Below are 13,216 nucleotides of genomic sequence, written 5' to 3'. Positions count from 1 at the left end.
CAGATTTCTGGGATATAAAGGGCTGGGATCTCAGAGAAAGAATCAAGGTTAGTAGGCTGCTCGCACCCCTAAAGGCGTTTATATCTTGGAGACATAATTCCTCTGCCTTCGAAATGCTATTTTCAACCCTCATGCTCCTTGGAGGAGCCCACCTTGCCCTTGCAAAATGCAAATGTGTACGTTATGATCATTATAACCTAGAAGTGGCCATCTAATTCTGATTCCTGGCTTCATAGACCCCGACTGAAGACTGCTGGCCCTCAGACTCAACATGGGATGCGCTTAACGCCACCGTTGAAGGAAAGCTCATTCGCAACCACCCCATTGCCCGGCCATGTTATCAAGGTGCGGGCTACAGCGATGAACGCTGTGAGGAAATCAGCGCCAACTGGTCCACCAACTCATGGCTGGCGCAATTCCCAACAGGCTATAGCTACCCTACGATTGAGACTTGTGCCGCGATCAATGCCACCCTGGGCGACGGACACTATCCCCAGTGTGATCTTGGGAACTACCCAGTCTATACAGTTAATGCCACTCAAGGAAAGCATCTCTCAGCGGGAATAAACTTCGCCAAAGACCACAACATTCGCCTTGTCATTAAAAATACGGGTCATGACATTTCTCAACGGTAAGATATGCTCCTCGTAGCGGAGAGCTTGGACCAAGACGCTGACAAGATGAGACAGCTCTCAAGGATACGGTAGTTTGTCGATTTGGATCAAGAGTATTCAAGACAGACTGTATTTTCAAGAGAGGTACACTCCCTCGGATGGCTCTTGTCTGTCCAACTACACCGGACGGGCCATCAAAATTGGTGGTGGATATGTCTGGGACGACGTTTACAACTTTGCATACGAACATGGCAGCATAGTCGTTGGCGGAGACGACCGGGTATGTCACCGAGTCACGCTTGCTTTTACCAATGAAATGGAACTATACTGACGACTTGTAGACTGTCGGATGCATTGGAGGCTATCTCCAGGGCGGAGGCCATGGTCCTGCAAGTCACCAGTTCGGGTTGGGCGCAGACCAGGTCCTTGAATACGAAGTCGTGCTCGCATCGGACGAACTCGTCACAGCCAATGAATGTCGGAATCCAGATTTGTTCGCTGCCCTCCGCGGAGGGGGTGGTGGCACATTCGGCGTCGTGACATCAGCGACAGTCAAAGCATATCCCGACCTTACGGCGCTTGGGCACGAGCTGACAATTGTGGCATTCCCAAATGCAACTTCTGAGCTGATTAACGCCACTGCAGACATAATGGCCAGCTATCCCTCACTGGTGGACGCGGGGTACTCGGGCACTGGAGCCCTTACTCACAAGGATGGAGTCATGCTTTACACACATAATCTCGTCAACTTACTTGAGATCAATTCCACTGCGGCCATCAACAAGGTGAAGGACACTATGACCCAGCAAATTGTCAACAAATGGAGTCCGTACAATGGCACATATTTTGTCATTCAATCATCTTTCACAACTTTCAATTCATTCTTCAAATGGTACAACTCCCACCCACATATATCGGCTGGGCAAAAGCGGCCCATGATGGCATCCCGATTCTTTGACAAGACATCACTGGCCTCCCAACAGAGCAACATGAAGAGTCTCCTGGACACCCTTACCTCTGGTCAGGGCACGCAAACCACGACTGAGTCTGCCACGCTCTTTAATCTTGTTGCGGGTGGCAAAGTTCTTGATCCTCAGCCGCTCACTTCCGTCAACCCAGCATGGAGAACGACCTATGTTGTTATGCAACAGATCGACTTTTGGCCCAACAATGCGGGCTATGAGGACATTGCACAGGTCAAGAAAGAATTGACATTCAGAAAGTTGAAAGCAATGAAGGAACTGGCGCCAGGTATGGGAACATACGGAAACGAAGCCGATCCGTACGACCCTGACTGGAAGCAGGATTGGTGGGGGAGTAACTACAACTGGCTTGTGTCGATCAAGAAGAAGTACGACCCGGAGGACGTGTTCTGGTGTTGGAGATGCGTGGGAAATGATGCTTGGCTCGAAGTAACTGGTGGGGCATTGTATGGGCCATTGTGCGAAGCAACATGACTTTATCGCATACAAGGGAATGGAATACAGTAGTTATGCATCAGCTTTGTGCGCAATGCCTGACTTCAATCGAGGCCACATCTCGCAAGCAGTAGATTTTCGTTATTTCTGCAGAAAATGACCCGTTTCCCGTAGCTGAGGGTGCGGGAGGGTCTGTCGTCGAAGCAAGTATCTTCGGCAACTACGCCACTTGGCTCCCTGAGGTGCCTCCATTCAAGTGCTTCCTATCAGTGAATTCACTGTGAGATTTCCAACCTCATCTCAAGTATTGCGTTGGTTTATGTTTCGCAAGTCAATACTGTTTCAACCACCATTTGGTCCAGAACGATTCGGCAAGAAGCCGTATGCTCTTGATCAGTCGTGATATCAGCTCCGAATTGGATCCTTATCTGTCACTTGGTATATGGTGCCGCATAAGCTGTCATATAGCCCATCTCTCCAACCACAACTAGGCCGATCAGGCCCTCACACAATGACAACGGACGAAGATCTCCGTCTCCATAACACCTTCTATGGTCGGTCGCCAGGGTCGGACAAATTCTCTTGCTCCACGATCAGCTGTCCACCTCGAAAGCCAAAGAGATGTCAAGGATACATTATCCATGAGGATCGCCTCCAGTAGTCTTTCCATGTGTGGGCTTGGAGATCAGCAATGTTTTGGGCCTACGCAACGCAAAGCATCAGGGCTGAGCGTGTGTTATGGCACCAAACCCGAAACGGGCATTTACCATTGCCAAGACTCTCGTAGTGGAACCTGGGGATCGGCGGCGCCCCTGACCATATATGAAATTCAGGCGTAGATCTGATTGTGATCGTAGATATAAGATGAAGTGACTTCTCGGTCGTTTTTTACACTCCATCTTCAATTGAACAAGTCATTGACTCAGTGTCGTTGGTTTGGCTGTGAGCATCCAACAACCATACAACATGCCCCTTCTAAGTTCAAGAACAACAGCCGCAGGCAGCTTCGGCTGTCCTATACCTGACCATCTTGAGCAAAGTAGGTGATTTTTCCGTGGCCCGGCAAAGAAGGCATGAGTTTGTTAACAAGTTATTCAGTTGGTGGTGGCCCTTTCGTGGGAAACCTTACCTTCTACCATTTCAACATGATCGTATCCGGCAGTTGCACTGCCATAGTATTGACTTTGATTTTTGGCCTGATGGGACGACATGCGATGCGTATGAGTAACCCCAGTGAACAGATGAAGTATGAATTCACGACATACTTGCTCAAACTCTGTGATATTAATGGAATCTCTTATAGGATAATGCGTATTTGTAACCTCATTCCCTCATACCAAATTTTATCCTTCATCTCGATCTGTTTTCCGAATTCCTACGTCTACCTCCAAGGATTTACCGAGGTGCTTCAGGGTGTGGCTTTATATGCATTTCTCATGCTGCTCTGTGACTTCCTGGCTCCCAGTGATGGGGGTAAAGTGGAGTTCTTTTCTTCACTAGAGGTAAAGAGACAATGGCAGCCAAAGAAGAAGAGGAACGGCATCGGGCTTTTGACTGTAAGCATTGCAGCAGCAGAAACGCAGAACCTGAAGGAATGACTAACCCATTGTTTGGTTCTAGTTGACATGGTATTCTGTACTCCAGTATCCAGTCATCACCTGGATTACCGCTGTCTCCCAGATAGTGACGCAGTCACTACATGCTTACTGTCTTGACAGTACAGCGCCTCATTTCGCTCATATCTGGGTACGTACTGTCACAGCTTGACTTCATTCTCGATTTAAGTCTAATTATATCACACAGCTCCAAGTCATCACCTCGCTGTCGACGTCAGTGGCTATCAACGCCATCCTCCAATTCTACATAAACCTGAAGGGATACATGACCGAGCACAGACCGCTACTTAAGCTGATGGCGTTCAAGCTGATTGTGGGAGTAGTTCTCGTGGAGAAAGTAAGTATCTACGCGAGCGTAAAAGCTTGAAGAACGACATTAACCAGCAAGCCAGATACTTTTCCTGATTCTTACGGGAACAAAAGTCCTTACTCCGTCTGCCTCGATGACCTATATCGACGTAATGATGGGCCTCCCAACAATAGTAATCTGCGTGCAGATGGTGCCACTGTCCTTCCTAGTTCTCTACGCATACCGCACAAAACCTTACGAGGTCTCAGACTCAGTGTCCATCCTCCGAGTCCAAGGATATCAGGCCGTCGAGTCCGCTGGCGACGAAGAAGCCTTTATGTCTGACTTTGAGAAACGCTATCAAGGCGGCCGATGGGGGTTACGTGCTTGGGCTCGCTATTTAAATCCACTACAGCTTCTACGCGAAGTAATGTCAGCCCATGTCATGATTCATAAGGCACGGGAAGTTCAGAGGGCTCATTTGATGGAGCAGGCAAAAGAAGAAGAAAGGGCAAGGTTTAGGAGAATGTGTAACAATGGCTAGGAAACTTGATGATCAATATCGGAGTTTCGGGGAGTTACTGATCTCATGAACTACATTGCAGTGTGACGTATATTCGGCAATGTTGAGTCAAGTAAGACACATATCAGGGAAGGAGGCGACACAAAACGAAATCATATATTAGATTGGAGACCCTATGTAGGTAGCTTGAGTATGTGTCCAAACAAAAGATACTGGCTTTGGGGACATGCTTCACGCCAGTTGAACATGAAGGTCCCTCCGGACCGTTATCTGTTACTTGATTCTGTCATCACCACTATCAGAAGACTGGATTGAAACTCCCTGTCCCGACGATGGCAGGCAGCCTGAAGCCATTAAGCATAGGCAAGTGAAATTGCAGACTGCTTTTCTCTCACCAGCTTGATCCGTCAGCAGCAAGGAGACGCCGGGTCGATTTGAGCAAGCTCGTTGCATCGCCCTGCCCCGATTTTATCAGTCATTCAGGCCGCCATTGCAGGGCCATCCGCCGTCACCCGCGCTGGTGGCGCTGGTGGCTCATCCAGTCATAAATAGAGACTTCGCAAACCATTAGCTCGAAGCCATGGTCCAACATCTTCCCAATTCTCTATTGGGCACAAGCCCCTGATTGGTGAGAGTCCCTCACTTCTCAGCGTGGTGAACCTTCCACTCTCACCTTGTCTGGGAAGGTTGTCTGGGCAGGTGAGATAGATCGACCATTATCTATATATAAATATGAACATTTAAGATATCTAGACAGTACCCGATCAGCCCAGCATTAGCCCCTTACATATTAAAATCATGCCTAATTAGCCCTGCTCCGTCCACTCTAAGGCAGAATCGAAAGACATTTTACTCTTTCTTGTGAGGACTGCTACTATTATATATATCTCATAGTAAGCACGCTCTTTCGAATATCCTCATTATATAATCAAGAATCGATTTAGCTTTAAATCAAGCCCTTCTTTATCAATCAATAATCATCTAATATTTATATAGTTTCCAGAAAATAGGTACCACGCTAGTTCGCCTTAAAGTGGGTGTTACGTTTCGCTCCACCAGGGGTGTCACTACACGTATCGTTTCCTGATAAGTGGGAAGTATAAGAGGCGGAGTCACTGAGAACAAAGTACTTGAGCGAGTACTTAGAGCGAAGTGATTACAACCAAAACGTATGGGTATAATCGTGAACGAAGTTGACTACGTAGTAAGTCTATATAATGACTGTATATATATATGCTGCTTTCTTTGCCTTCTCTGTCGCTATGCCCGAGCATAGTCAACAGAGAAACAGAGATCACGTGACCCTAGGGGTCATAGCCTGCCCGTGATCCCGTGTTGTCGGCAATCCTTCCCCTCGTGGAGGTTCGGCTGTTGTTATAGCTTCGTATACGGCTGATGGTCAGGCTAATTTATAACACTTTCCCCCTTCTAGATTTATTCGTTGTCCGTAATGTACATAAATAAGTGTCTCCCTCATTCTGAAAAGTTCGCTTTCTCCTTTCCTTTGATATAGCTAACAATGCCTTGGCAGCGCCCCGGCCGGCTTGACCCCCGCGAACCTGATTACACCCGTCTTGACAAAAACATCTACAGTATCGGTGAGATAGCGATGACTCTCTGCCCTCAATGCGTTAACTTAGGCGAAATCTATATTGTCAAGAAAGGATATAAGCGCTGTGGCCCCTGTACCCGTAAAAACGTATCTTGCGGAGAAAATTTCTTGCAAACTGAATTCGATCGATTAGACAAAAAGAAAGCATAACTTAAAGAACAATGCCGTCAAGACCGTCGACTAATAACCGTTTTTACCCGCTAACTACTCGCTCAGGAGCAGAAGGTGGCTAATCTTGAGAAGCGTCTCGAAAATATATCTCGTCAGTAAAACCTTATACTGAATCGCGAGGCGCGGACATTAGACGAGCTAAATATTAACGCACCTTTGAAAGACAAGCCGGATCAGCAGGTTATGGGTTTTAAAGATAACTTCTTCTTAGCCGACGATCCTAGTCTGCTTGAAGGTGGTTTCGATTTTTCTGCAATCGATTTTTTCTTTGATGATACTATTAGATCAGGTCTGGCGATAGATACTTTAGCGGCTTCTATATATTCTCTGTCTAGTTATATCCTAACCACTTAACTAGATATTAGTCTATTTTGTCTTTTCTTCGGTGGCCTAAGATTTTTTCGATATCGTATATTGGTTACTAGGTTTTCTTATATATTAGCACCGATCCTAGTTTAGCGTTTAGTGATGCTTTTTTAAGAAGCGATTTATGAAAGACTAAATAGATATTTATCTCTCTCGATAGTTTCAATTTAAAGTTCACTGGTCCAAGTTTCCTTTTAATCTTGTAAGGTCTAATCTTAGTGTGATCTAGTTTATTAGATAGTTATTATGTTTTAATGTTTTTTTTGAGAAGGTATACTGCCTCCCCTTCTTTGAAGTCTAGTCCCTTAAATCTTTGTTTATTCGAATTTTTAACTGTTTTTTGTGATATTTTCTTGAGTTCTTTTCTTAATAATTTATGTAATGATTATAGTTTCTTAACCGAGATTGCTGCTTTTTTTATAATTAGTTTAATGTCTCTCGTATTCTTATCTATTCTTGGATGGAATCCATGATTCGCGTAGAACGGCGATATTCTTGTTACCGCTGCTTTATTGTTAAATACAAACTACGCGATAAGTAATAGCTATACCTAGTCGTTTTGCTGAAAATTGACATAATATCATAAATACTATTTCAGTGTTTGATTTATTCTCTCTGTTTATTCGTCGCTCTGTGGATAGAACACTATTAACATTTTCTGGTGGACTTTTGTGAGGTTCATTAGTGATTGCCAGAATTATGATATAAATAGCTTATCCCGATCTAAGCGTATTTCTTCTGGTATTCTATATCGACTGAAGACTTTCTTGTATAGTATATATACTAAGTCTTTCGCTGTCGATAATTCCTTATATAGAATGAATTCTATATATTTAGTCAGAATATCGTTTATCACAAGTATACTATCGAATTCCACACCCGTGAGGGGTTTCTTAGATTTTAGTAGCTTCGTGATAAAGTTTAATGTGATTATATACCATGCTTCTCTAGGTATCGTTGATATCTAGAGTAACCTATAAGGCTTATGTCGTGTATATTTTGCTTTATGACACATGTCGCAATTCTTGATATATTCTGCTATGTCTCTCCTGATCCCCTTCCAGATAAAGTCTCTTATAATCAGCTCAAGAGTCTTATTCACCCTTAGATATCCTGCTGACTTATTATCATGTCTTTCTTTGATGATTTCTTTCTTTTAATCTATTGTTAACTCGATATCGATAAGAGTTAATACCTCTATCTCAGGTGTTGCGTATATTAAGGCGCTATCTTTTTCCTTGAGTACTGCTATCGGTTCTGGTTTAATGTTCTCTATATAATCTAGTCGCCTACTAAGCGCGTCTACCACAGCATTTTCTTTTCCTTGGACATGATATATCTTGAAGTTATATAGTGCTAATATCTTTACCTATCGAACCTGCCTGCGGTTGAGTTCTTTTATAGTTATTCAGTACAACAGATTCTTATAGTCAGTGTAGATCTGAACTTAATACTTAGCGCCTTTAAGATATACTCTCCATTTCTTGAGATATACCATAATAGCGAGTAATTCTTTGTCGTGGATATCGTAATTCAACTTCGGCCCTATTATTCTCTTTAAGAAGTACGCGATCGTTTGGGTCTTACTATCTAGCCCTTTTTGTGTGAGGCGAGCTCCGATCGCTTCGTCCGATATATCTGTCTCTACCTAGTATTCTAGCTTAGGGTCAAATATCGTAAGTACTAGCGCCGTTATGATGGCTTCTTTGAGGCGTTTAAATGCCTTTCTGCATTTTGGTCCGAACTTGAACGAGATATCCTTCTTGATAAGATTCATTAAAGGCGCTACGATCTTCAAAAATCCCTCAATAAATCTTCAGTAGTAGTTAAGTAGTCTAACGAAAGACTGTACTTCCGTGATATTCTTGGGTTCTGGCTAGTTCTTGATTGGCGCTATTTTATCGGGATCCACTTCGATATCTTTATTAGATATAATATAGCCTAAGAATTAAATTCGTTTTTTATGAAACTTATACTTACTAAGTTTTAACGATAAATCCTTTTCCTAAAGTTTTCTTAGAACCTTTTAAATATACTGTATATATTCTTTATACATCTTTGAGAATATAAATATATCGTCTAAGTATATAACTATAAAGTCATCAAGATATTCTCGTAGCGTGTTATTAATTAGTTCCTAGAAAGATATCGAGATATTGATTAATCTAAATGGCATAATATAATACTTATATAACCTAAAGCTAGTTTTAAAAGTCGTTATCTATTTATGGCCTTTCTTTATTTATACTCGGTAGTAAATATCTTATATATTAAGCGCGATGAAGTATTTTGCACTAAGGAGTCTGTTCTATAGCTTCTTAATCAAGGGTAATGGGTATTGATTCTTTTTGATGATCACATTAAGTGGTCGAAAATCAATGTATGGTCGAAAAGATTCATTCTTTTTTGGGGCGAACAGCACACTATATACTATAAATAACTTGAATAGTTAAATAAAGTCTTTCTTTAAGTGAGTCTCTATATACTTCTTAAGGAAGCTTTCTTCCTTTAAGGATAAGGGTCAAAGCTAACCATTATACTTTAGCACTTTCTCTTCTTTAAGCGTTATTTTATGGTTTTATGGCTTATGCTCTAGTAGCGCGACTATACCTTCTCTTTCTTTGAAGATATCTATGAAGTCCTTATATTTCTTAGATAGGCTTTTCTCTTATATTTTGTTTAAGGCCCTTCTCCTAGATTATACTTATATCGCCCTTTATAGAGATACAATAAAAGTTAATTATTTCTTTCTCTTTGTCTTCTCGTGACTATAATTTAGAAAGAATAAGGTTCCTTCTTTTTAGTCTATCACTAGCGAGTGTTCTTTTAGCCACTTTATCCCTAGAATAATATTATACTTAATCGGCATCATAATAAGCTTAATCTACTCTCTATACTCTCTAATCTCTAGATAGACGTCGCGAATCTTCTATTATATCTATCCGCCATTATACTTATCTAGCGTTCTATCTATCATGAAAACTAGGTATAAATTCTTTTTCCGTTGCTTATTTAGTCTTACTGCTGTTTTTGGTAATATATAGTCTTAGCTTACTCCGTTATTAATCATTACTTAGATAGGCTTATTAGCTAGTCTAGCGCTGAAGACTAATGGCGTTAAACATTAAGTCTATACCATGTTGATATAGCGTTTCTAAGGCTTTTTTCTGTTACGCGGAACCTTTCGCCTCATGATAGGTCCTTCGCCTAGTTTTTTGGCACGTCGTTTATGGTTGTATCCCTGCTTCTGAAAATATATAGGAGCATCTCGATCGATGGTTCGATTATATTCTTCGTCGTGAGATATACATGTATCCTGGGTGTATAGGTGTATATCGTGTCAGTACACCATTTTTTAGCTAACATGAGGACTTTATCCTTTTCGCTTATTTTAAGGTCGAACTTCGGGTGGTAATATAATGCTTCGTTTAGGCAGTTTATTCGCTCACATTTTACTGGTCTCCAAAACGAGGTTAAGAACTAGAGGTGTATTTTAGTTATCCTGATAACGACAAACTTAAACGAGTTATCCTCATTAGATTCTTTAGAGATACCGATTACCATAAAATCTTTCAACTTATATAGTAAGTAATATATTTCGCTCCTAATTATATCGTGTGTATATTCTTCTTTGTGCGGACACTGTTTATCATGATATAAGCATAAGATTATAGAAACTTAGTGAGCATTTAGGTTAGTGTAGAGGCTATATCTCTAGACCCTTTTTACTGTCTAGACCTAATAATATATTCTTATGACCATAATATTCCTTATCCTTTCTCCTTCAATATAGTGTCTCGTCACGTCTTAGTCGATCTCTTCTGGGGTTAGATCGTTATATTCTTTAAATAGAAAAAAGTAGAGTTCTTTAATATCAATTTAATGTATATAAGGAGCTAGACCTAAGCACCTAAAGTATCGCTATATAGATATTAGTCTCTTTTTCTCTTGCTTCTAAGTATAGTTTAGCTTAAGCTTATTGTTAACTATACACGTCTCGGGTACTCCTTTCTTGTAGTAAATTTAGTTCGGCGTCTCGATAATCGTGTGATAGTACTCGTGGAACAACACGATATTACACTCGGGCTCAAAGTCGCTTAAGTCCGATTCTTCGCCAAATACGAAATCGTAACGGTTCTCCTCTAGTATATCGTGTGTGTGAGTGGGTCCTTTATATATTTCTTCATATTTTGTCACGAGTACTAGGTCTTCCTTATTCTTTGGACTTTCTTTAAGATCGAATCTTTTATGTTTCGTGGCGCAACCCTTTTTATACACTTAGGTGCATAGTATATTCTTTTAATACTTTATCATGAGTATTGCCACACTACTATAATTAGTAATTATTCTATATTTTTCTTCGTGTTATGTCTTTATTATTGATATAGCTATTCTCTAGATATTGAACTCTATTCAGATAAATGTTTCGTCTTCTTCTTGATCGCTAGGTTTATTATTTTCCTTATCGAAGTTGTCGTTAAATAGAAAATAATGGATTATAGATATTCTCTATATATTATATATATATAGACGGGACCCCTCAATATAGTTAGGTTCTTAATAAATATATATAATAAGGATATACTCTGTTAACTATTTTCCTTAATATAGACTCAAGAAAGTTCTATTCTTTCTTCTAATCCAATAATATATTTATATTATCACTAGTGTTTTCGCTCTACTTATAAGGTCATAAATGCTTATGACTTTCTAGTTTATCTAGCTTAAGGTTCATTCTCGTAATAGTTTGAACAGGAACTAGTATTATTCTCTCTTTGCTAGGTGAATATAGGGTTCTTTAAAACTATATTGTTAGAAGTATCTTTCTAGCCTCAATGATATTTAGTCCTGTTTAACATTAGTGTATAGGCTGAATATAGCTCTATTATCGCTATATTCCTAGTGACAAGTCCTGATTCGTGCGAACCTATATCTAACGCTAATAATCTTATATAGTGATGATCTTGCTTTTATCATGATCACTATTTCAGGCTCTTTCTAGTCGGCTTTCTTTCTTCTAGACTTCTTGCTTCGGCGACTTTTGCGCTTCTTTTCGTGAGGGAATCACTCTACACCCTGCTTATTAAAGTAGTGGGTGAGGCAACTATCGTCATGGCAAGCTATTTATAATAGGTTCGCGTGTTCTGATCATTCTTTATTGGCCCTTAATGTCGTGGCTATTTTATCCTGTCGACCTCGATCAGGATAGATCTCTACAGTGTCGATAATCTCTTTATCGTTAATCATTAACAGTGATATCGAAGTCGCTCCCTTTGTCTAGGTTCCCTTAGGATTCCCCTTCTGTGCTTTCTTGACGCGGCTAGCCTTTTCTGATTCTTCCTTAAGCATTTATTGTCTTTTAGGCTCCAAGCACCTTATACTATAGATTCGCTCCCTTGCTCCGAGTCTCAGGCGCTCGAGTTTTTTCTTAATTAAAGTGTCGGCCTTTTCTTCTCCAATATCGGCTTCAATAATATGCAGTCCCACGAGCTTTGTATCGTATTCGTTAGCTCTATGTTCCGGATTTCCACAATTATAGCATAGGTTTTTCTTCTTGCGTTATTCTCGCTCCTTATTGGATAGACCCTTGCGTTGGAACTTGCCCTTTAGTCATGAGGATCGGCCCTATTTAACAATGTCGAGGTCTATCGGGTCACTGTAAGACTGATAGTTAATGCGCTTTCCCTTATAATAGGCGCCGCCCGTCTTACCATGGTACTCTTTCTTTTCCAATCCTAACTCATACAGCTAGTTGTCTATTTTGATGGCTTTGTTGACTAACCCTTGATATATATCGGGCCTTTTCGGCCCTAACTCTTTCTTGATGGTATCTTTTAAGTCTGTATAGAAGGCAGCGGCGAGCACGTTGTCATCTTAGTCTAGTTTAGCCTGAAGCCTTTTGAACAGGGCATAGTACTGCGTAGCTAATCTCTTTTGTTTAAGCTAATAGATTTATTAGGTCGCGATCTATTTCTCCCCTAGAGTTTCAAATATCTGCTTGAGTTGTTCTATAAATGTCGCGAAGTTAGAGAAAATAGCAACGGTTTTCGGGTTCTTTTATCCTTAGGGGGACATTATATAATTTATTATAATGGGTTTAAACCAATAAAAGACTGAACCTCTCATGTGAAGCCCCGCGAATAAGACCTTGTCTTTATAAATAATATACCTAATACAGTTCAACTTGAAAGTCGTGATAAGCTGAGTAATAAATAGTCTTAGCTTCTCACGAGACCCATAGAACACGTTAACCTTGATGTTATCCTTGCCGTGATTGCTATAATTCCCGTAGCTGGAGGCAATAGTGGAGGTTGGCCCAGGTGTCGACGCGCTCGGTGCGGCGGACCGAACCGACCCGGTGGGAGATGGTGAGCGGATAGGAGCTTTGGAGCTGGACATCGTGTCGAATACTTCCAATCAAGAGGTAGTTAAAGTGTTATGTTTCGCTCCACTAGGGGTGTCACTATACGTATCGTTTCCTGATAAGTGGGAAGTATAAGAGGCGGAGTCACTGAGAACAAAGTACTTGAGCGAGTACTTAGAGTGAAGTGATCATAACCAAAATGTATAGGTATGATCGTGAACGAAGTTGACTATATAGTAAGTC

General features: G+C 41.2%; 2 protein-coding genes across 2 annotated transcripts; both read left to right on the top strand.

The window, feature by feature from the left end:
- Positions 1 to 113: 113 nt before the first annotated feature.
- PV08_08547 (uncharacterized protein) lies at positions 114 to 2,071 on the top strand (the record flags this gene model as incomplete). The annotated part of the gene is made up of 4 exons (XM_016382872.1): positions 114 to 176; positions 237 to 631; positions 690 to 894; positions 956 to 2,071. 4 exons carry the CDS (start codon positions 114 to 116, stop codon positions 2,069 to 2,071), a joined length of 1,779 nt encoding a protein of 592 aa, XP_016233575.1.
- Positions 2,072 to 2,998: 927 nt separating this feature from the next.
- On the top strand, positions 2,999 to 4,481 carry PV08_08546 (uncharacterized protein; the record flags this gene model as incomplete). The annotated part of the gene is made up of 6 exons (XM_016382871.1): positions 2,999 to 3,071; positions 3,131 to 3,278; positions 3,336 to 3,588; positions 3,653 to 3,778; positions 3,836 to 3,985; positions 4,041 to 4,481. 6 exons carry the CDS (start codon positions 2,999 to 3,001, stop codon positions 4,479 to 4,481), a joined length of 1,191 nt encoding a protein of 396 aa, XP_016233574.1.
- Positions 4,482 to 13,216: the final 8,735 nt, after the last annotated feature.

This window comes from Exophiala spinifera (genome assembly GCF_000836115.1).
Source record: "Exophiala spinifera strain CBS 89968 unplaced genomic scaffold supercont1.6, whole genome shotgun sequence".
NCBI lineage: Eukaryota > Fungi > Ascomycota > Eurotiomycetes > Chaetothyriales > Herpotrichiellaceae > Exophiala > Exophiala spinifera.
The sequence above is the reverse complement of the archived record's forward strand: the minus strand, read 5'-3'. Positions and strand labels throughout refer to the sequence as shown.